The 23,830-nt window shown below is 45.1% G+C and overlaps 1 protein-coding gene across 3 annotated transcripts in view; it reads left to right on the top strand.

Annotated features, from left to right (window-relative positions):
• The window catches only part of fam107b (family with sequence similarity 107 member B), a 194,400-nt gene extending 172,503 nt beyond the window's left edge, over positions 1-21,897 (top strand). For all 3 annotated transcript variants that reach the window (XM_038811951.1, XM_038811954.1, XM_038811953.1), the window contains 3 exons: positions 4,316-4,499; positions 12,275-12,425; positions 16,015-21,897. In XM_038811951.1, coding sequence (XP_038667879.1) covers positions 4,316-4,499; positions 12,275-12,425; positions 16,015-16,131 — 452 coding nt within the window. In that variant the 3' untranslated portion in view covers positions 16,132-21,897. The remainder of the gene's footprint in view (positions 1-4,315; positions 4,500-12,274; positions 12,426-16,014) is intronic.
• Positions 21,898-23,830: the final 1,933 nt, after the last annotated feature.

The raw sequence follows: 23,830 nt of genomic DNA, 5'->3' as shown, positions 1-23,830 counted from the left end.
TTCATGTAATTGGAGAGGATAGTGAGCGAGGAGATTATTACCCAAAGCAAACATTCCGAGCTGAGGGAGTGGGGGATAATGATGTCACAACACACTGCCTCCCTGGAAGAGAGATCCCACCCCCTCCCCTCTGTGCTGGTTTGACTCTGACTCTTTAAGTTTTCGGATTGGAAAGGTTTGCAATAGCAGGACTGTAGTCAGTGGCGTTCCCGGTCAATAAACGCCTCAAATTTTCCAAATGGTCCAGAGGAAATTCTATTCCCATCTTTACTTGATGTGAGGCAAATGATGCCAATAGTCCTGAAGGAAATTGCCAAGAATCAAACTGATTATCCAACTTTCCTGTCAGAGCTTCCAGAGATACATCCTTACAGTAAATTTCAGTGAGTTTATTATATTTCCAGATAATTCCATACATTCTTTATGATGCAAGAATTTTTACAAATGGAAAAAAAACCATAGGAGCCAATCTAATATGCCTGCTCTTTTTTTTAATAAAAGAGAACATTGGCCATCCTCCCACAGAGACATCAAACAATTGGTTAAAATATTGAGGATGACGCTCTCTAATGCTTTGTAACTGTTACGAGGCAGTTTGTGACGCATACCGAAGCATTTTCAGGAAGTCACAATGAGCTGATTTCTTTAATCATCTGTTTGCCAGCTTCACACCTGGCCAGGAAAAAGCTGAAACTTCATTTTTATTTTGGGAAATTGTTTTGGGAACATTTGACTGGGGTGACAACTTGAACAAAACATCTTTGCAGCTTTCCAAATGTGAAATGAGAGTGTCTGATTTACAGCACTGTCCACAGCGGCAAGAAACGTGCAGAGTGAATTACAGATGGCTGGGTTTGAAGGTGCAGTGGAAAGGGTTTGAGAACCTTTGAGGCCTCTAGTTTATTGTAAAGTTGCTTTCAAAAAGATAGAATTGTCGGGCAGCGCAGTGACGCAGTGGTTAGCACTGTTGCCTCACTCCACGGAGGTCCCAGGTTTGATCCCGGCTCTGGGTCATTGTCTGTGTGGAGTTTGCACATTCTCCCCGTGTCTGTGTGGGTTTCGCCCCCACAACCCAAAGATGTGCAGGGTAGGTGGATTGGCCGTGCTAAATTGCCCCTTAATTAAAAAAAATGAATTGGGTACACTAAATTTAAAAAAAAGATAGAATTGTTACAGAGTTCCAGGTGATTGCCGATGGGTAGTTGGTATTGTGGCATTTCTTTGGAAATTGACAATTAATCAGTAGCCGTGGTATTCGTGTGTTACAGTTCTCCCAGGGAGTTCACGTGGCTGCAACAACAGTCAATAGTGAAGGCAGAGGCTCCAACATTCTGTCCCCCACATGAACCACCAGGAATCTTTCTCACTCCGTCATTGGCCTGTGTTAGAATGATTTGTTTTCATTTGTGGGATGTGGGCGTCACTGGCTGGAGCAGCATTTATTGCCCATCCCTAATTGCCTGTGAGAAGGTGGTGCTGAGCTGCCTTCTTGAACCGCTGCAGTCCCTGAGGTGTAGGTACACCCGCAGTGCTGTTAGGGAGAGGGTTCCAGGGTCTTGACCCAGCGAGTGTGAAGGGACAGTAGTGATATATTTGTAAGTAGGGATGGTGCGTCACTTGGAGGAGAAATATCAGGTGGTGGTGACCCCCTGCATCTGTTGCCCTTGTGCATCGAGATGGTAGTGGGTTTGGAAGGTGCTACAGTGCATCTGGTAGATGGTAGACACAGCTGCTCCTGTGCGTAGGTGGATGGAGTGAATGTTGAAGGTGGCGGATGGGGTGACTGTCAAGTGGGCCACTTTGTCCTGGATGGTGTTGAGCTTCTTGAGTGTTACAACCAACCAGGCAATTGAAGAGTTTGCCATCAAATGCCTGGCATTACAGACAGTGAAGAAGCTTTGGGGAGTTAGGAAAATGACTACAGGTTTCCGAGCCTCTGACCGGCTCTGGTAGCCACCGTGTGTATATGGCTGGTTTACGGTAACCCCCAGGATTTTGAGAGTGGGAGATTCCGAAATGGTGTTAGGGTTAGCAGGGGTAGGAGGTTTGGCTCGGGTCAGGTGTGGGAGTGGTGTGGTGGGTCCCCTGGGGGGATGTGTGTGTGCGGGGTGCCCCGTGCCAGGCTCGGTTTGTCTCTTTATATCCTAGGGTTAGCATTAGGGAGTTAGAAGTGATTTTCTTCCTCTAGCTCTTTCGGAGTAACTATCTGGGTAAAACTGGCAGAACCTTCTGTAGTTAGTGATTTGAATTGCTTCTCACCAGGGTGGTTCCCAGCCCAACACTATTGGCCAGAGGGAGTTAGCACTTTTGGGCAATTGCCGGCTAAACCCTTCAGTGGGAACTTCCTGGAGGGATTCCCCAGGGCATCTCTGGGGTATCCCATAAATGCAACACTGGGGAACCAGGAAGTTATGGACCATTAATAACTTGTAATCATATAACTTCCTGTGAACTATATCTTACAAGAACTTTGGGCCAATCTTGGAAATGAATGGATTTTTAATGAGTTAAAATTTCACCCTATAATAACATATTTTAATAAATCCACAGGTCATACAGGAATAAGTTTTCTCAATTTATAGAAACTTCAGGAAAAAAGGTAGTTGAATTATGCTGGGTCCCTGGCCCCTGGAGTTGCCCTGGTCTCATTTATTTTTCTTTTACAAAGTTCTTTACTTTGAAGTAAAGCCTTTTCTATTCCTCCTTCCTCCTACATTGTTCATTCTCATTTCAAATTTTACCCCAAAGTAATTCATTGCAACAGATAAATTCTCAATGCCAGCCCAACACAATTTCACCCAAATGACTGATTTCCACAAGTGTCTGGTGCAGATTCCCAATTGCAAACACATCCATGGATATCTAAATTGCAATTTAGAAAAACGCCACTCGTGACCCTGGTTGACCTGACATTGAACCTGTGTGCACATATTTTCTCTTGGCTGATTAGAAGTTGCTGCAGAAGTTGGAACTTGAGCCTAGAGTGTTTGAGAAATGTCATATCAATTACTCCACAAGTTTTGAAGACAGAAAGTTAATTTGTGGTACAAGCCTTAAAGACTTGCATTTATTCAGCACCTTGCATGATCTCAGAGCATCTCAAAGTGCTTTACAGCCAATGAGGTAAGTGTTGAAGGATAGTCATCGATGGAATGTGGGAATGCAGCGATCGATTAGGGCACAGCGCAACTTCCCGCAAATATCAAAGTGACGATGACCTTAAAATCTGTTTCTCTGATGTTAATTGAAGGAAAAGTATTGGCCCGAGCAACTGGGGTAACTCCCCTATTCTGCACCAATGGGATCGTCCCATCTACCCAAGAGGGCCAACGGAGCCCTGTCTCATTGTAAAGACAATTCTGCAAAGGGCTTCATTCAGTGCTGCACTGGAGAATTGGCCTGGATTTTGTGCCCAAGCCCCTGGAATGGGATTTGAATCCATAGCCGACTGATTCAGAGGCAAGAGTGCTAACCATTGAGCCAAAACTGAAACTCGTCCAGGCAACCTTGATGCTCATAAAAACATCAGAAATAGGACCAGGCGTAGGCTTTTTGACTCCTTCGAGGCTGCTCCACCATTCAATAGGATCATGGCCGATCTGATTGTCGCTATCTTCCAGCCTGCTCCCATGACTCTTGTCTCCCTTGTTGATCAGAAGTGTGTGCATCTCAAGCCTCACTTAATCCAGTTCATATCCCACATACAGGTTGCAGTCTCTGGGCAAGATTTTCATAGGAATCAGTGAATGGAAGAATCCCATGTTACATAGGTGCGATAAGGGGATTTTGACTTTCCAATGGTGTACTCACTACCAATAACAACAAACAGTGCTGGTACCGGAATGTTGTTGGGTGGATGGGGGGGTGAGCCTATTGAAAATAACTATTTTCATTTATTGTTTATCCGCATATTTTCCAATTTTGCTTATGGCTGAATCTGTCTCTGTATCTCCTTTTCATTAGGAGGCAAAACAACTTAACCCAGGCAAGTCATCTTCCAATCACCTCCCGCCCACCAGGTAGCTCTCCATTTGGAGACACCGTGGTTTGGAAGCGAGTAGCACGGAGGCATTTTAACCTCCATTTTTGCATTGCACAAGGGAAATGGGCCTTCAGGGATTAGTTATCCGCAATGGCATATCTTTCCAATAAACCAGTTAACAATGGTGTTAAAATAGAAGTCAAAGGAATTTTATGTAAATTTATCAGCTGGAGGAAACAAAATTGCCATGTGCTGTGAGCCATTCAAATATAGTAAAATCACCTCGGAATTATTCACGTTTGAATCAATTTTTATTTGGATTATATTTTACAGAAAGTGAAAAGCTGGAGTTGGAAGCTGAGGTGCAGGATTTTGGGCGAGGCACAATGGCTGAACCAGACTATATCGATGACGAAGATGGTGCAGAACTCATTAAACCCAAGAAGCTGATCAATCCAGTGAAAACATCTAAAAATCACCAGGACCTGCACAGGGAGCTGATAATAAACCAGAAAAGGTAGATCAAAATTGGAATTGTACCATAACTCAAATTCCCTCCCTCAGCCTTGAGCCTCCTTTGCGATGCTCCTTAAAACACTGGGCAGGATGATCCGGTCCCACCAAAGGCCCCCCTGCGGGGGAGGGTTCCCCGGTGGCTGGGCGGGCATGCCATTCAAAACATAGAACATAGAACAGTACAGCACAGAACAGGCCCTTCGGTCCTCAATGTTGTGCCGAGCCATGATCACCCTACTCAAACCCACGTATCCACCCTATACCCGTAACCCAACAACCCCCCCCTTAACCTTACTTTTATTAGGACACTACGGGCAATTTAGCATGGCCAATCCACCTAACCCACACATCTTTGGACTGTGGGAGGAAACCGGAGCACCCGGAGGAAACCCACGCACACACGGGGAGGACGTGCAGACTCCACACAGACAGTGACCCAGCCGGGAATTGAACCTGGGACCCTGGAGCTGTGAAGCATTTATGCTAACCACCATGCTACCCTGCTGCACATTGGCGGGACCGTCTTCCCAGGGTAGGCTGGATAATCCCACCCTAGGTGCTATATAAATGCAAGTTGTTGTCGTGTCTATCTCCCCATTTATCCCATTGGTGTGTGTCAGTGGCTCAAAAATGCACACACTTCCGACCTACAGGCCATTCCTGTCAGGTGAAAGGGAATTCTTCCTGGTTTGGGGGGAGGCTCCAGCAACTAGTGCAAGCCAACCCGCTCTGAAACCTGATCTAGACGGTGATTGGAGGCACTGGAGAAGCCATCCTGATGGGTGAATATATTGCCCAGTGTGGAACTGACGCAGAAAAACCACTTAGCTCCAGGAATTATTCATTCATCGGACTGAACCAGCCTCAGCAAAATGAGACTCTGGAATTGGAAAATAAATGAAGCAAACTTCCTAAGTTGGTGAATCCTAATTTTGTTACTGCAAAAATAGGTGGAATTTTCCATTTTAATATTGCAAATTTGTTCCAGTTGATTTGTTTAACTATTGTGCACATCAGCATATATATTTTCTCATTTGCTAATCTAAGTATAGAGCAGGAGATTTTGGCCTGTGTGAACTATTACACTGTCCTGTTTCAGCTTGACTAGACCAATGTGGAAGAGTGAGTGTGGTAACAGCTTGTGATTCAGACGGAACTTACCTCATCTTCTGGCAAAGCCAGACGCTTTTACCCAGGTGCCAGGAATAGGCTGTCTGCTTCCAGATACAAGTACCAGCTTGTTCCACGGCTTCTCCTGTCTCCCTCTTTTCCAGAGGGAGCACCCTCTTTCCCAAGAGGGAGCTGCAAGCAGGGATTTATCAACAATGTGTGATCCACCTGTTTGTTCCTGTGACCCCAGCTGAGATGTCACTCCCATGGGCCATTGCTCTGTTCAATAGCACCTTCACAGCAGATGGCCTAGTACCACTCCCATGTTCCTCTGAAGCCTGTCTCCAAATGCATCGAAACCCACTGTTACCTGATAGCCAGAACTGGTTTCAATCCCCTTGAGGGGGTCAGAGAGGAACCTTCCCATATATCGTTCCCATTTTGTGTTTTTGGTTAGTTTTGTTGGAGTTCCCATCAAAGACATCCCCTCCTGAGTCCGCTGTAGGCCACCTGGATTTAACTGGCTGTGGGCTGTCCTGATGTAGGTATGCCTGCGGGGTCGTGCAGTCACCCTTAATTGGCCACTTAAGCAATATGACATGGTGGCAGTGAGAGGTGAGTCTCCCCTTTTGGCTTCAACCTAAAGAAATGAGTTGCACTTCATTTCTATGGAGACGAGTTTAACTTAAAGGTCATTCTAGTTTTCAAATGGACGGGTGTTAAGTATTGTTTGGCTAAAACACAGCAATGAACCTCCTGTTGAAATGAATCATGCCCTGTTCCTGATCTCACTTAATTTTACCCTGATTCATTTAGTGGAAGGTTTGACTAGTGGTCACGCAATCTTCCCTCTGGGATTTCCCCCTCGAATCTCAGACCAGGCAACAACGACAAAGAGCAATCCAATAATTTCTATGGTTGCAATGCATGCATCTTGAATTTTTAACATTTTATTGAAAGGTAGTAAGTCAATTTTTAAAAAATAAACAGAATTCCGACAAGTTTGTTTAAAAAGCTGCACCGTATCGAAGATGGATGTCAGATCCAGATGGGCCCATTTACAAAATGTCACAGCTTATTGTCGAAGTGATTCAATGAGGGCCATTTGTGTCTCACACGAACTATTATTCAGAATTACCTCCCCCACCACCCCAATCACAGTTGGGAATAGAAGCAAATGTTTTCCTCAAATGTGTACCCCAGGGGGAATGAGAGAGAGATGATTTGATTGGCAGGTTGACTGGTAAATCGCTCAGTGACAGACGAAACCTGAGACTGTGCGCTCCCACTGGCTGGGAACAGAGAGACAGGATGGAGGGATAGACTGAGAACATGCAGCGAGCAAGCAGCCCACAAGGGAGGGGAAGTTGCTGATCTGGGACTCCGCAGCAGGAAGTTGAAATGCACCATGTCAGTGTTACTGTGAGAAGTCAGCTGAATCAGAAAGTAAAACAAGTAAATCAGCTTGTCTAGGGGACAGGCCACAGGGCTTATTGCTGATGCCAGGAATGAGGTTGAGGAAGTTAAGTGCGATTAGATTTGACTATTTTCCCCGGGTCACTGTCTGTGTGGAGTTTGCACATTCTCCCCGTGTCCGCGTGGGTCTCACCCCCACAACCCAAAAAGATGTGCAGGGTAGGCGGATTGGCCACGTTGAATTGCCTCTCAATTGGAAAAAAATAATTAGGTACTCTAAATTTATTTTTAAAAAGATTTGACTATATACGGTAGCTCACTTACTACCTGGAAAGGAAGCAGATTAGTTTATTTCTAGCATCATGCTGCTAAGTGTTTCTCATTCCACTTCTGGAAGGACTGGAGAGGTCAGCAATGTTTCAATTTCCAAATAAAAGTGCCAGGAGTTTCCATTGTTACATTCTTGGGCTACATTATTGTATCATTTGATATTGGACAGTATGGGCCAGACTGCAAGACATTTCGATCACTTACAGGAGGGCCCTGCACCACCTGTACCCAAGGGAATATCTAAGGTGGACCTGAAACTTGTAAGGCGACGGGAGTGAATTTCCTGGGATTTGATTTGATTTGATTTATTGTCACATGTACCTAAGTACAGTGAAACATATTTTTCTGCGGCCAAGGGAACAGACAAAATACGTACATAGGAGGCAAAGTACATTGACAAACGGTACATCGAAAAACGGTGATTGGTTACAGTGCGGAACAAGGGGCCAAACAAAGCAAATACTTGAGCAAGAGTAGCATAGGGCATCGTGAATGGTGTTCTTACAGGGAACAGATCAGTCTGAGGGGGAGTCGTTGAGGAGCCTTGTAGCTGTGGGGAAGCAGCTGTTCCTATGTCTGGATGTGCGAGTCTTCAGACTTCTGTACCTTCTGTCTGATAGAAGGGTCTGGAAGAAGGCAAAGCCTGGGTGGGAGGGGTCTCTGACAATGCTGTCTGCCTTCCTGAGGCAGCGGGAGGTGTAGGAAGAATCAATGGGGTGTTTATTCATTTGTTGTGGGAGGGGTATCTGCACAGGTTTAGAAGGGTGAAGTCTTGAGGAGAGTTGAGCCAGTTATCCCATGTGTTTTATAGCAGAGGGGAGATTTTAGCTGCTTTAATAATGGCCTTATTTTACAGGGAGATCAGCGCCCGTAGCTTTGCTAATAGATCCCTTACAGCATCAATAAATGAACCGACCCCCGTAAATGAAGGGTCAGATTTACTGCTGTAAACACTGGGAATTAGCTTTCCTACCTTAGAAATTGTGCCACAGAAAGAGACCATTCAGCCCATCATAACTGTGCTAATAATTCTGAAATTTGAATTAAAATAGTAAGTGTATAAAAGTAGCTCCAATTTCGGGGCTCGTACCATTTGGAGCAGTGAGCGGAGTTTAATACTGTAAACATCAGGAACCAGCGCATGGATGGCAGCCTCCCAGAGTCTGAATGCCAGCAATGCCTACGCAAGGCAGCTTCATCAATTAATTATTGGTGGTTTTATGAGACATTGGATTGGATTGGATTTGTTGATTGTCACGTGTACCGAGGTACAGTGAAAAGTATTTTTCTGCGAGCAGCTCAACAGATCATTAAGTACATGGGAAGAAAAGGGAATAAAAGAAAATACATAATAGGGCAACACAAGATATACAATGTAACTACATAAGCACCGGCATCGGATGAAGCATACAGGGTGTAGTGTTAATGAGGTCAGTCCATAAGAGGGTCATTTAGGAGTCTGGTGACAGTGGGGAAGAAGCTGTTTTTGAGTCTGTCCGTGCGTGTTCTCAGACTTCTGTATCTCCTGCCCGATGGAAGAAGTTGGAAGAGTGAGTAAGCCGGGTGGGAGGGATCCTTGATTATGCTGCCTGCTTTCCCCAGGCAGCGGGAGGTGTAGATGGAGTCAGTGGATGGGAGGCAGGTATGTGTGATGTACTGGGCGGTGTTCACGACTCTCTGAAGTTCCTTGCGGTCCTGGGCCGAGCAGTTGCCATACCAGGCTGTGATGCAGCCCGATAGGGTGCTTTCTATAGTGCATCTGTAAAAGTTGGTAAGGGTTAATGTGGATATGCTGAATTTCCTTTGTTTCCTGAGGAAGTATAGGCGTTGTTGTGCTTGAGATGATCACTTGAGAGGGACAATAAATTTACTGCATCCTGGACAGATATATGAAAAATATAACTGTTCAGTGAAGATAAAGCATTTTATAATTTGAGACAAATAGATTTGAGTTTTGTAATTAAAATTCTGCTGACGGGCAACATTTATTGAGCAATAGTATGTATTGTTAAAAATGTGTTTAAGTACATTGTAGCAAAATAATGCCCTACTTAAAAGTGTTGGAAAATGTTTCTTCCCTGCCTTACGTGAAATACAATTTGAGCATCCCAGTTGCATTTTGCATTGTTAATTCCGATCCCATTGGCCTGTGGCTCGCATTAACGAAGAGCAGCAGCTTGTGATTAAACATGAAGCACCTTTGTGTCTGAGTTTCTTGATTGATTCGTTAGCACCCTCAGGGTGGGCTTTGGGTTTTATTGTCTGTTCCTCTGATCAGCAGGGATGAACATTCTGGTTAAAGAGTTTAGGTTCTGATTCCAGTCAGGTAATAGGTTAATGTGTTACTAGTTTTTCCAAGTTTTTCATTTCAAAGTCCCTAAGCCACAAAAATGTAAGGTTAGTTCCATTAGTCTCTACTACGTTCAAAGGGTGTGAAATGGCAAGCAATCTATTTAATTAAATGTGTTTCTGTTCAAATGATTTGTTCCAACACTTCATCGTTACAAAGTCTGGAAAAGGACATTAAGACACATTCGAAGGCAGAGTGAGAGATGGGATGACAGCATAGGTCTTTGATTCTCTGGCATGTGTTCCCTTCAAGTGCAGTTCAAAGTTGGGAATGCAAGATCTCTGACTTTGCCCATCTAATGCCACCTTTTTGCACTAGCCTGTTAAATTTACTACAATCTGTAGCCTCCCAATGGTCCTTTCCTACCAGCACTGCAGGTGCACCTGCACCTCTTGGACTGCTGTGGTTCAAGAAGCCACCCCACGATGCCGGGAAACCTGTGGGCGGGAGTACGCTGCTGACAGGAACAGAGAATCCCCATGGCCAGAGAATTCCGGGCATCTGCAGCAGATTATTCCAGAATATAAATTTACCTAAGAATTATAGAGGCAGCACGGTAGCACAGTGGTTAGCACTACCGCTTCACAGCTCCAGGGTCCCAGGTTCGATTCTAGGCTTGGGTCACTGTCTGTGCGGAGTCTGCACATCCTCCCCGTGTGTGCGTGGGTTTCCTCCGGGTGCTCCGGTTCCCTCCACAGACCAAAGGTGTGCAGGTTAGGTGGATTGGCCATGATAAATTGCCCATAGTGTCCAAAACATTTGGGTGGGGTTTCTAGGTTAAGGGGATGGGGTGGAGGTGTTGGCTTGGGTAGGGTGTTCTTTCCAAGGGCCGGCGCAGACTCAATGGGCCAAGTGACCTCCTTCTGCACTGTAAATTCTATATGATCTATGAATTCCCCAAAACCAAGATGATTTTGCATTTAATTTTTTAGCAGTTGTGTGATTATTGTTACGCTCTAGTGCGTTGCAATGATTGAGTCAGAGCACCAAAGAATGTCTAGTTCATGACTAGTTAAGATTTATTAAATTACAATAACATGGGTAATAATAATAATCTTTATTGTCACAAGTAGGCTTGCATTAACATTGCAATGAAGTTACTTTGAAAAGGCCTTAGTTGCCACATTCTGGCGCCTGTTCGGGTACACAGAGGGAGAATTCAGAATGTCCAATCCACCTAACCTGCACATCACTGGACTGTGGGAGGAAACCGGAGCACCCGGAGGAAACCCACGCACACACGGGGAGAAGGTTCAGACTCCGCACAGACAGTGATCCAAGCCGTGAATCAAACCTGGGACCCTGAAGCTGTGAAGCAACCGTGCTAACCGTAGAAAACAATACTAATACTACTAACGAACTGTAAACATAACAGCTAGAATACGAGGGCTAATACGAAACACAACTATCCACATCGACTCCTCACCCAGACTCCTCAAGGTTGCAGTGTCATGTGGTGCAGTTCTACTGCCACCTGCTGGTTGAAGGTCTACCACATTAACATACAGACTTGCTTATGCAAATCATTACAATTATGATTCCATTTCTATTTATATGGGGTGCAATCAAATTATAAAACATCATCTATTCCAGGGAGGTGGCATGATGGCCATACCAGCACATCAAAGCTTAAATTCACTTCAGCAACCATAGCCTGTCAGGCTTTTATAATCATATAAATCAGGGCCGGGATTCTCCCCTACCCGGCGGGGCGGGGGGTCCCGGCGTGTTGGAGTGGTGTAAACCACTCCGGCGTCGGGCTGCCCCAAAGGTGTGGAAGTCTCCGCACCTTTAGGGGCCAAGCCCTCACTTCCCACTCCGCCGGTTGGCGTGAACGGCCTTTGGCGCCACGCCAGCCGGGGCCAAAAGGCCTTCGCCGGCCCGCGAAGGCGGAAGAAAAAGAGTGCCCCCATGGCAGAGGCCCGCCCGCCGATCGGTGGGCCCCGTGGGGCATACCCCCGGGGTCAGAGCCAATCCCGCCGGTAAGAGAGGTGGTAAGAGAGATAAGAGAGGTCGTTTGATCCACGTCGGCGGGAGAGGCTAGTCAGCTAGTCAGCGGCAGGACTTCGGCCCATCGCGTGCCGGAGAATCGCTGCGGGGGGCCCGCCAACCACCGCAGGGGCCCGCCGACCGGCACGGCGCGATTCCCGCCCCCGCCGAATCTCGGGGGGGCGGAGAATTTGGGACACGGTGGGGGCGGGATTGACGCCGGGGGGTTGGAGAATCCCGCCCCAGATATCACTCATAACACATTATAGGTTCATTTATTTAAGCTACGTACATGAGAGCAGATATACGTGGGTAGAAAGCTTGAAGACATTCGCAGCAGAGCTGTCTGTGTGCTCTGCCCAAAGGTAAAAATGAAGCTAAAACTAGATTGCATGACACACTTCCCTCCTAGTGATGTCATGCTGCTATCCCTTACAGGCATATTACAACACAGCCACCACCATGTAACCTTAAACCAAGTGTGGCCCTAACTGCCGGCCTGTAATTCGCACATTTCCAGTCATTGTTACTAATTTTTTTGCACCGCAGCTGTAACTTGTGGAATTTTGTTTTATTTTCAGGGGCATTGCTCCTCAAAACAAACCAGAGTTGCAGCGAGTGATGGAGCAGAGAAAGAGAGATCAAGTCGTTAAACAGAAGAAAGAGGAAGAAGCTCTGAAAAAATCCGACTTGGAGCAAGAGTTAATGAAACGTCAACAGAGGCTAGACCAGGTGCGAACGCCGGCAAAATAATAATTAAAAGCTTAATAGACAGCACCACCTTAATGATGCGAAGCCCACATTACGATCAGCTATATGTCCTATAATGGAAAACATCCCTATCACAATATCCCACTCCAAACTTAATTACTTAATTACAGTTGTAACAGTGCCAATGTGCTAAACCCAGCTCATGATGGCTCTTTCTGTATCTCACTATATATTTAGAGTTTTCAACAGGATGCTGAAAGACAGATTTCCCATGTATTTTCAGGATGGGAAGACAGAATGAATCACTTTATTTTGAACCTGTTTTCAGTTCAAATCCATCCTGCCTTTCCCAGGCCAAGTGGAAAATATTACTTAATTATTTGCTTTCCTCGTTGCTACCAGGGGCGTCGTTTGTCTTTTTACGATGGCAAAATGACGTCCATTGTAGCAATAGCTCACTTCCTGCCAAGAATGCCTTCCAAACGTTTCTACAATTAAAAACAAATGCAAATTATTTTGGAAACGCGGGTATTGCTGTCAAATCAGCGGCGGAACCTTCGTTGATAAGATGAGTGGACCTTGTAAAAGCCAAATGGTAGGGGGCAGAAATTTTGAGATTAACCCTGATGGAAATTTATCACCCAAGTTTGCATAAAGCCTGGATTCTCCCATCCCCCAGCCACGTGTTTCCGATGGCGCGCTGTTGTTGGCAGCGGGATTCTCCATTCCCGCCACTGGCAATGGGATTTCCCATTGTAACACCCCCCCCCCCCCCAAACAACACTGCCAGGAAACCTGCAGTGGGGGGGTGCGCTGCCAGCAAAATGGAGAATCTCGCCGGCAGAGAATTCACCGTTTTGTGAAATTAATCCAGGTCTGAAATGCAGAAGGATCTGGGGGTCTTAGTCCATGAATCACAAAGGGTCAGTCTGCGGGTACAGCAAGTAATTAGGAACGCTGATAGAATGCTATCATTTATTACGAGGGCAATTGAATACAAAAGTAGAGAGGTTACGCTTCTGTTATATGGGACATTGGTGAGACCACATCTGCGGTATTGAGTAAAGTATTGGTCTCCTCATTTAAGGAGCGATGTAAATCCATTAAAAGAAGTTCAGAGAAAGTTTACTAGAATAATACCAGGAAGGGGAAGGTAATGAGGATGCGTTGGACCAGGAAGGGGAAGGTAATGAGGATGCGTTGGAGAGCTTAAACTTGTCCAATAGAGCTTAGAAGAGTAAGAGATGACTTGATTGAAACCTTTAAGCTCCTGAGGGGTATTGACAGGGTGGATGTGGAGAATATGTTTCCTCTTGTGGGAGATTCTAGAACAAGGGACCACTATTTAAAAATAAGGCATCGCCCTTTGAAGATGAGGATTTTTATTTTCTCTCAGAGGGTCTTGAGACTTAGGAGCTCTCTTCCTCGAAAGGTGGCAGAGTCTTTGAATATCCTTAAGGCAGAAGTGGATAGATTCTTGATGAGCAAGGGGGTGAAAGGTTATTGGGGTAGTCAGGAATGTTAATTTGAGGTTACATCAGATCAGCCATGATCTTATTGAGTGGCGGAGTAGGATCGAGGGGCCGAGTGGCCTACTTCTGCTCCTAATTCACATATCTGTAAAACCACTTTAACTTTTCTTTAAATCAGTTTGAAAGGAAATTGGGAATGTGGTGAATATGGAATAAAATCTGCAAAATCTGGCAGGTTAGCCAGTAGCTGGAAGAATAAGTTAGGCTAATGGTTCCTTTTTGGATCCTTCATGAGAACTGGGAATTAAAAGACCCATCTGAATTATTAACCTATCACTTCCAATGTTCAGGTCTTAGAATCGTAGAATCACTACAGTGCAGAGGGAGGCCACTCGGCCCATCGTGTCTCCACCTACCTTCTTTCAAAAAACTCCCTACCTAGGCCCACAACCCACCCTATCCCTGTAACCCAGTATCCGCACCCAACCTTTGAGACAATAAGGGGCAATTTAGCATGGCCAATCCACCTAACCTGCACATCTTTGGACTGTGGGAGGAAACCGGAGCAGCCGGAGGAAACCCACGCAGACACGAGGAGAACGTGCAGTCTCCACACAGTCACCCGAGGCCGGAATTGGGTCCCTGGTACTGTGAGGCAGCAGTGCTAACTATTGTGCCACTGTGCCTCCCATTAAGTTATGATCCCTCTGATGTGCAATTGAAACCTCATTGAGAACGTTGCTGAGAATGACCGACGACCCTTTGAAATCTCCAATTCTGGTCTCTTCCACATCATCAATTTGAACCACTCCTCGAATGGTGACCTTGCCTGGGCCCTAAGCTCTGGAATTCTTTCCCTAAATCACGCAACCTCTCCACCATTTTCTCCTCTTCATGATGCTCCTTAAATCCTACTTCCTTGGCCAAGCTTTTAGTCACCTGTCCCTAATATCTCCTTATCTGGATTGGTATCAAAGGTTTGGGCGAAAATGCACCTGCATTGCGTTAAGATACCGGAACCAGGCACCAACATTTGTCAGGATACTGGACAAGAACCCAAAACAATTGTGTTTAAATGTGTGAAACTGTGAGGAAAGGAGACATCACCCCAGGAGTGATGACTCTGACCACAAGGTACCTTTTATGATAAAACAAACTTTAATTTGAACACAGAAATAGCCAGATTAACATAAGAGAAATAGCTTTACAATTATCAGTTCAGTAGTTCTGAAACAAAAGGAAAAACATGAACTTGCAATCTATACTATACCTGCTACCAACTCCAATTAAGCAACCCAATACAGTTCAAATGCCACTTATAAATAAAGTTAACAAACAGATTACTTGCCCATCTGTGTAGGGACTATGGAGAGAATTCCTTTCAAAAGCAGATCCAGGACACTTATGTTCATCAGAGTAGCATTTTGCTAAACTGCTGTTCAACTTAAAATCCTATATCAGACTGCAAAACTACACACAAACCTAGCTCCCCCTATCTGTATCTCACCACGTTCCATGACCTGCTTAGCTGGGACTAAACACCACTTTCTCATAAATCATCCACAGTCCAGGGAATCTCCAGCAATCAAATCATGATCTCATTATCTCTTTAAGTAAATGGTTAGAAACCATGGTCAACTCACTTTTTATGATTTCTTAATTACAGCTTTAGCAGACACAGGGTCTGGATACCTTGACCTGGGTTATTTAATAATATTACTGCAACAAATATATACCTTAACCCAGGCTTTTAAAGACATTACTGCTACAGATATTAAAAACAATGGACAGGATTCACCGCCGGTGAGATGCTCCGTTTTGCCAGCAGCCGGAGAGTTTCCCGATGGTGTGGAGCTGCCCCACAATTGGAAGCCCCGTTTAGCGGCCGGCGGAATGGAGTATCCCGCCGGCGGGGTGAGGTAGAAATGTGGCACGCCATGATATATACACCAATGTCTACATTCATCACAATTGGGATATTTAACTATATTAAAGATGTGTTATGAATGTAAGTTGTTGTTGGAAAATCTTTCAGAAGAACCACTAAGTTTGCGGGAGTTCTGATAAGAGTTCTGCTTCAGAGGTCGCGGTGCGATGTGGACTGTAGCTGTGTGGCTGACTGTTTAATGTGATTTTAGATTGAGCAGGAGAAGCTGGAGGCTGAAGGGAAGCAGGAGAATGCACCGGAATTTGTCAAGATGAAAGGTAACCTGAGGAGAACCAAACACGAGAGCGGAGATGTGCAGGTCTCTTAGACAAGGACATTGCGCGCAGAACTCTGGAGTTTGTCGAGTGGTTTCAGTGTTCCTTCAGGCACGGGAAATCAGCACTGTGAATACAGCTTAGCAACAAATACAAGCAGCACAAGAGCTTTTTGGCAAGCAGCTCACTCCCTTTGTCACAGCATACTGTCCACCCTGTACACTGAAAGGGCTCATTTTGTGCAGAACAACTTCAGAGCGATGACCGACAGTGACCGACGGGGACTACCAAATCGGATTGGACCTGAGTGGGATTCTCGAGCAACGGCAGACGGTTTTTTTCATTCTGAGAATATGATCTGATTTTTTTTTTTTGTTTTTAAAAAAAACTGTCACTCACAGTAAAGGATGAAATGTTGATACCGGGTTCACTGTGGACAAGTCATTTGACCCACTCATTAGCATCTAGAATCAGCCAAATCTATTGCAGGCACCAAGACGACTGTTGAGGTTAATGGAGGTGATGGCGGTGAAATTGGACTTTGTCAATAACACAAAACGGGTGAAAATGTATCAGCTGAGCGGCGCCTCACCTGAAATCATTGACTGAAGAGAATATCTGACAAGGTGCAAAACGTGCTCCCAATCTGCTTTTGCAGATCTGTGATGTCACCAAAATCAAATTTCCCCTTTTTACTTGTGCTCTGCAGCACATAGATGTTCATTTGTCCACTGAAATAAATGGGTTATTGGCTCTATCCAAATAGCGGACAGAAGAATATCATGTGAGGTCGTGTGAAGCTCTGCTCTGTTAATATCAGCACTAGCCATATCTAAGCTATGGTTAGAAAGCAATGGGGGCAGGGAGGGGGGTTCCACATATTATTGGCTAACAATGCCAGTCTTCACTGGCACCCACACTGCTCAGGATCCATTCCTCTGTTGACCAGAACCAGGGCGTCCTTTCGAAATTTGGGCCCGGTGGACAGTTCCTTGACACTGTTAATGAACCGAACAATAGACAAGAATAAGTATTGTGCAATTTCTTTCTTCATGAAATATCTTTCGACAGCTCATCTGAAACTAATGTCCCGTTTCCAAAATTTTCATAAGATTTCGATTTTTTTTTAACATTAAGTTTGCAATGGTGGTGTAACAAATTGTATGAAATTTGTAACGATTTTGTCAGGCTGGTGTGCAGGGCAAGGCAAGCTTTGTCCCGACTTGCTCACTTGCATATTCCTGCATTAGAGCCATTGGTGCAGTTTGAAACTGCACTGATGCTGTTACAGTGGAAATTAACAGAGCGACATGTCATTTTATGATATCTATTTGGGTATAACTCATTAATGAGCATTTTCTTATTTTATGGCAAAACATTTTAGCGACAGAAATCTGTGTAAGGGTGTTTTGTTAAACCAGTAAAAAATAATGGCCTTCTAAATGAAATTGATCAATGCCCATCTTTATATTGGATTTGGTCAATATGGAAGACAGCTTGTTGCGATCCAAATGCCGCTTGTTGATTAATTTTATGTGTTCATATATTATATCTCAGAACTTACTACTGATGTCTTGCATAAAGCATGAATCACACCTTAAGGTGCCCAGACCAGAACATATTTCCAACCCGTTGGGCTGAATTTCCAATACCAAAGTGCAGCACATTCCTGATCCCGACTCCCCACCTCGTCAATGATGCAATGCAATTCTCAAAGCAACAGCCATTAATTGCCCCCGCGGCAAGTTTGGCACCAAATGAGTGTGTGGGCAGGAGACGGACGCTGGGCACGGAGCGATAATCTAAAAGGCAAACAGCAGCTACAATGAGACTTGTCATTGCTTTAACAAGTGGATGAGCAGAGGACTGGACAGCTGTCTCCAGGCAACCCCACATTTTCTGATGCCTCCCTTGAGCTCCTAATTGAGACTGGCAGGCAGGAGAGCTCTTCCTCCTATCTGAGGTGCCCACTGAAGGCCAGCAGCCTCACGTTCCTCGCAAGAGTCCAGTCTCGCCTCACAAAATCGAGCCTCACCGCTCATGAGGCATTTCTGCGTCACAACTTGAAGAACCAAGTTTCAGTCTTCTCTTTATACTGCAGTTCTGACGGCTACTGATTCTGCATTCCAGAGAGCTTTGCTCAAATGTTGAAGATAGCTTGGATCCTCCATGCTGCCCATTTGTAAATTGCAAACTTTTTTCCCCCATCTCCTACCGAGTTCTACAAAAAGGCTCACCAACAATTAATCAGAGGTGATTATGTTGCCATCTAACTCTCCCTCCCACCCTTCTCTTCTTTTGATAATCGCATTGCACCAATGAGGTGTCAGGAATCATTGACACCTTCCGAGTGTGTGATTGGCCAGTTGCCTTGTAGGAGCCAGCCGCTCCTGAACTCACCCCCATGGCCATTGAAAATTCAGCCCTTTTTACATTTCTCATACCCTTCTCCACGTCTCAGCTCCCTGGGGAAAACACGGCACCCCAAGATTTTGTACCTCGTCACACTCGTTCTGAACATTTTGCCGGAGATGTATCAGTCGCTGCTGTCGTACTGTAACAAACAAAAATCATTTCTAAAGCTTGAAAACAGCAGATTTTGCATTGTTTGGGAGCAAGGCCACTGGTAAAATATAATAAAATTACAACATGATTTCTTCTAATTATGAAAGACCTTTAGAGCTTGGATCGGGTTTCTCCTACATAGTGGATACCAGGAGCTTTACTAAATAAGGGGAAAGGAGCAGGCTCGAGGGGCCAGATGGTCTACTCCTGCTCCTAGTTCTTATGTTCTCCTTGACTCTGTTTTTTTGTTGTAAAGGTGGTTCCTCTGAAACTTTATTTTTGCCCCTCGTTTTGAATCGTTCTTTCTCTCGAAATTTTCACGATTTTGTGGGCAGTTCACACAGTCTTCTGAATTGACATCACAATTCTTCAGGGGTACAAAACTGCCATTGTTTTGCCTCAATCAGACGTCTTGCTCATTGACATTTTTTTAAAAACAGAACTCGACGTGTGACCATCTATTTTCTCTATCTTGTCTGTGCACTGAGACAGTATTCCGCACCATTTACTTTGGGTCGGCCCCATATTTATCCATGTGCTTTTTTAAAAAAAAGTTGCCAAATATAAAGTTACACAGAGTGGAGAAATGTAGGCCGGAATTTCCCAGCCGTTCATTGGTGCCGGGGTTCTCTGTGCCGCCGGTGAGTGCGGGGGGCCCATTGACAGCGGTGGGAGCAGAGACCTCACCACCAGCAAACAGCACGGAGTCTCCGGCTGCCGAGGAATACAGGACTGGGAGGGTGGAGAATCCCACCCATAAACTAAATTTTATTCCACATGCGAGGAAAACCATGCATCATTTAACTAATAGTCTCAAATGAATTTCGGACGTATATTTGCTGGGGCCATGAAATACATAGCTGCACTCTCCATAACTCTTCTTCCACAGTAGCAAATGGAGGTTCTCAATGATGACATGTAGAAGACACTTGGCTGGATTCTCTCTTCCTGCCGCCTGTCAATGGGATGTCCCATTGAAGCTTCCCCTCGGCTGGAGAATTCCGACCTCTGTATGATGGCTTGGAGGATGCGTCATTGTAATCCAGGTCATCATATATCTCTTGGTATTGGTGCCCATTAACACAACCAGAGCTCTTCCACAACTGTGATGGGCAAAATCTGGTGTGAAGCAGGATTAAAACTATCGTGTGCAGTCTCCGTCACACACTGCATCTCTCCAGGCTGAGTACCTGTGTACTGCACCTGACTGCACAAGCTTAAAAGAACTTCAATTACAGAACATGTCTTGGCTCCTGATCACCAAAGGAACATGGGTGGTTTTCATTTTCCAAAAGGAGTGTATTTGATACATTACATGCTTTGAAACAGAATAAAAACATCCCCTTTTAATTTCAAGCAGTAACACATTAAATAATTGCAGTTCTACTGGGTGCTTTACTTACAGTAAAGTCCTGACTTTTACCACTTCCTTGTTTGTGTCTTCACTTAGCCGTGTGTGCTAAACACCACATGGCCCATCGCATGAGCGATTGTCCACCTATCCGCATTTTCTTTCCCCCCTCGCACCTTTCCCCGAGGAGGTGCAGCCATGATGGACCAGGGACCTCGGCACGTTTTAACAGAGAGATGGCGTCAAAGTTTCTGTGAGCCGATTCCTCCCATTAGCCCTGGCCATGAACTTTTAATGGTTTTTTTTTTATCACCTTTCCTCCAGGGATGTGACACAGTGCCTGGAATGGTTGCAGTTGAAGGGCAGCCTGAATGGAGAGATTCACCTGGATGTGTACGAATCTCTCCATCCAGAGCTGAAATAACGGCCATGTTCAATTTTGAAATGTTGGCCGATTTTGTCTGCCACCTTTGAGGTCATTCATTTTGTTCTTGAATGAGGATGAGCTGTTTTTAAATGTCTTGTCTTGCTCAGAGGCTCCCCCTGTCTGTCATAATTTGCTGCACAATGCCTGCACAAACTAATGTTGCCCTGGCATTGCTGGAACCTATCTAGTTAATCCTCATTGAAAAGCTATGTTTACAGTTCGCGACTTCGGCATTTACAAAATTCCTCGGGAAAGCAACCCCTACGAATGGCAGGACTTTGCTGTATTTAAGTTACAGAAGAGATTTCAGAATTTACCAATACCTCCTCCAGTCACGTGGGTCTTTAACCCCTCGTGCAACAAAACTCAACAATATTATTCCATTGCAATGAGTAGCAAACTACTGGGCAATGTTACATATTACATTGTAACATATTACAATGTTACATATTACCACAACCAGTAACACAATGCTGTAAATACACAGCAGGTTTGACAGCATCTATGGAGAAAGAAACAGGTAACAATTTCAGATCAATGCCGTTTCATTATAAACTCCTCTGCAGAATTTTTTATACTAATAATCTTTATTATCATTAGTCGGCTGACATTAACACTGCAATGAAGTTACTGTGAAAAGCCCCTAGTCGCCACACTCCGGCGCCTGTTCGGGTACACAGAGGGAGAATTCAGAATGTCCAATTCACCTAACAGCACGTCTTTTGGGACCTGTGGGAGGAAACCGGAGCACCCGGAGGAAACCCATGGGTAGAACGTGCAGTCTCGGCACAGACCGTACTATAGCAGTATTCATCACGTCATCTGTCATTTTCGGGAAGCCCTTTTCAAAACCAGGATTGAAGAGCCTTGGATGTAATGCCTGGGACTAGGTGAAAGGGCTAGGTAACATTGCATGTACAATGTGCCTTAATTTAATCTTTAATAGCTCTGGTTTACTAAAGCTGAATAAGTCCATAATAAACTCAAGATGGCTTTGAGTTGAGATACAGCAAGTCAATTACCTGTAGCTCAAAGGGATTTTAGAATTTAATCCATCACTGAAATTCGGAGTTAATGTGATTTAAACCAGAATGCCTTGTTCAAAATTTAACAATAGCTTCAGTTTGTGCAATGATCTATTTGTTGAAAAGTGCAGAATAATGATTGCGTACACAATGGCCATGTGACAGAATCCTATTCACTGTTCAAGAAGCATCTTGAGTGATCGAACAGATTTGGGGAAAACTCTCATCCTATGCTTTCTGAGTTCCTTTGTGATTGTCTTCATAAAAATGTCACTGTGATTATTCATCCTAAAACTGTATAAACTTAGGGGTTTGATAAGTGTACTTTAATATTTGTTGTGTGTTGGTTGCTGCTTCACTGATGGTTATAGGTATTATGTGCAAATTAAGAATTGAAAGCAGTGAGAACTGAAATAAAGAAAAACATTTGCTTCTTTTTGCATAGAACAAATTAGTGTTTGTGTACCTATTTCTGAGCACATTGATTTCAGCAGTAATGAAATCATCACAACCTGCAACTCGAGAATCTGAAAAATGAAAATCGCTTATTGTCACGAGTAGGCTTCAATGAAGTTACTGTGAAAAGCCCCTAGTCGCCACATTCCAGCGCCTGTCCGGGGAGGCTGGTACGGGAATCGAACCGTGCTGCTGGCCTGCCTTGGTCTGCTTTAAAAGCCAGCAATTTAACCGAGTGAGCTAAACCAGCCCCTATCTACTCGCTATCACGCAGTTTTGGAGAGGTGATCAAAATGCTCGCACTGGATATAACCTCACCCCCCCCCCCCCCCCCCCCCCCCGCCCCCCGGCAACTACCGGCCTCACTGAGGAGACCCCAGCCGAGTAACGTTCAATACTGGCCCCCCACCCGAGGACCAGGCGGAACCGTACCTGGGAGAGTGGCCCAGGCGTTCAGAGGCCCCCGGGTGGTCAGGCTCTGGGCACCACCCTGGGGGCACTGCTCAGGTGCCCGAGTGGCACTGGTAGGTGTTCTGGAATCTGGACTGTGGGTCCCCAGCACATATCAGGTGGGGTGCAGGGGGCTCAATGACCCCCCTAGAGATGAGTTGCGGTGTTGCATGGGGGTGGGGGTCCGAGGGTTGCGTCAAGGGGTCGAAACATTAGGAGGTTGAAATATCGGGGGGGGGGGAGGGGTTGCGTCGGGGTGGGGGGGGGGGGTGGTGGTGGGGGTCCCTGCTGGGACACTAAAAAAATCATTTTTGTTTTTCATAAATTTAGGGTATCCAATAATTGGCCAATTAACCTACCCTGCACATCTTTGGGTTGTGGGGGGTGAGACCCACGCAGACACGGGGAGAATGGGCAAACTCCACACGGACAGTGACCCAGGGCCGGGATCAAATCTGGGACCTCAGCGCCGTGAGGCAGCAGAGCTAACCATTGCGCCACCGTGCCGCCAACGGCATTAACCAAAAACAGAGTCCCGTTATATAGCGGTGTCATTCCCGGCGCTACAAACTCCCATATTCATATATGTTAACCCCGCTCATCCGCCCAGAGCAGACTCTATTGTTTTAGTAAGATCGTGCCCAATGAATAAATTAGCATGTAAAAGACTAAGAGTTGTCTTTTTTCAAGTTACATGTTGGAAAGATTTACAGCATTCCTCACTGCACTCTCCACATTCTAATCAACAAAATGCACCCTGTTCACATCTAACCTGAACACCTCATCTCTGTGAAAAGCTGCTTTGCCACCACTACATATATAGAAATAACATCTATCACAATGAGGAATTATCCTTGAAGGAAACCCAAACTCCTTCTCAACAACCTGATAGTTAATATTAATTATTTCCATTCCCCTAGCTGCTTGGGAAATGTGAAACAAACTCCATCACAGACGCACGCAGGCACATATAGGAACACACACTCACAAAGACACAAACACATACAGACACAAACTGAGTTGTCTGTTTTGTCAGGATACAGTCCTGGCCCCTGATGCTGTATTTCAGGGCAGACCATCTCTCCCCTCTATAAGCGTATGTTAAAATTGTCATATATGCTAATATGGTCATCATCCACAGCACAGAGTGAAGTCCACATCCATCAGAAGTAGTGTCATAAGAACAAGCAGAGTCTATCGTCAGTCCGAATATTTACCCTAACAATAGAAATGTGTTACAAATATAGCCTAAACTATGTAATGTATATGAGTCTCTGATAAAGTGTGCATACCTTAACACAGCTACCAGGGTGCTCATGGTCAAATCCTGCAGGTCACAGATCACACATCAGTTGCTGGAGTATCAGGCCATTACCCCTGTTGTTTTGTGTGAGACAGATCTTTAAAGTATCAAGATTCAGACTAAGTCCCTTTGTTGTACTGTAAACATGAAGCCCTACATTAAAACACGTCTCTTC

Source organism: Scyliorhinus canicula, chromosome 11, assembly GCF_902713615.1.
Source record: "Scyliorhinus canicula chromosome 11, sScyCan1.1, whole genome shotgun sequence".
NCBI lineage: Eukaryota > Metazoa > Chordata > Chondrichthyes > Carcharhiniformes > Scyliorhinidae > Scyliorhinus > Scyliorhinus canicula.
This window is presented reverse-complemented; position numbering and strand designations above follow the sequence as displayed.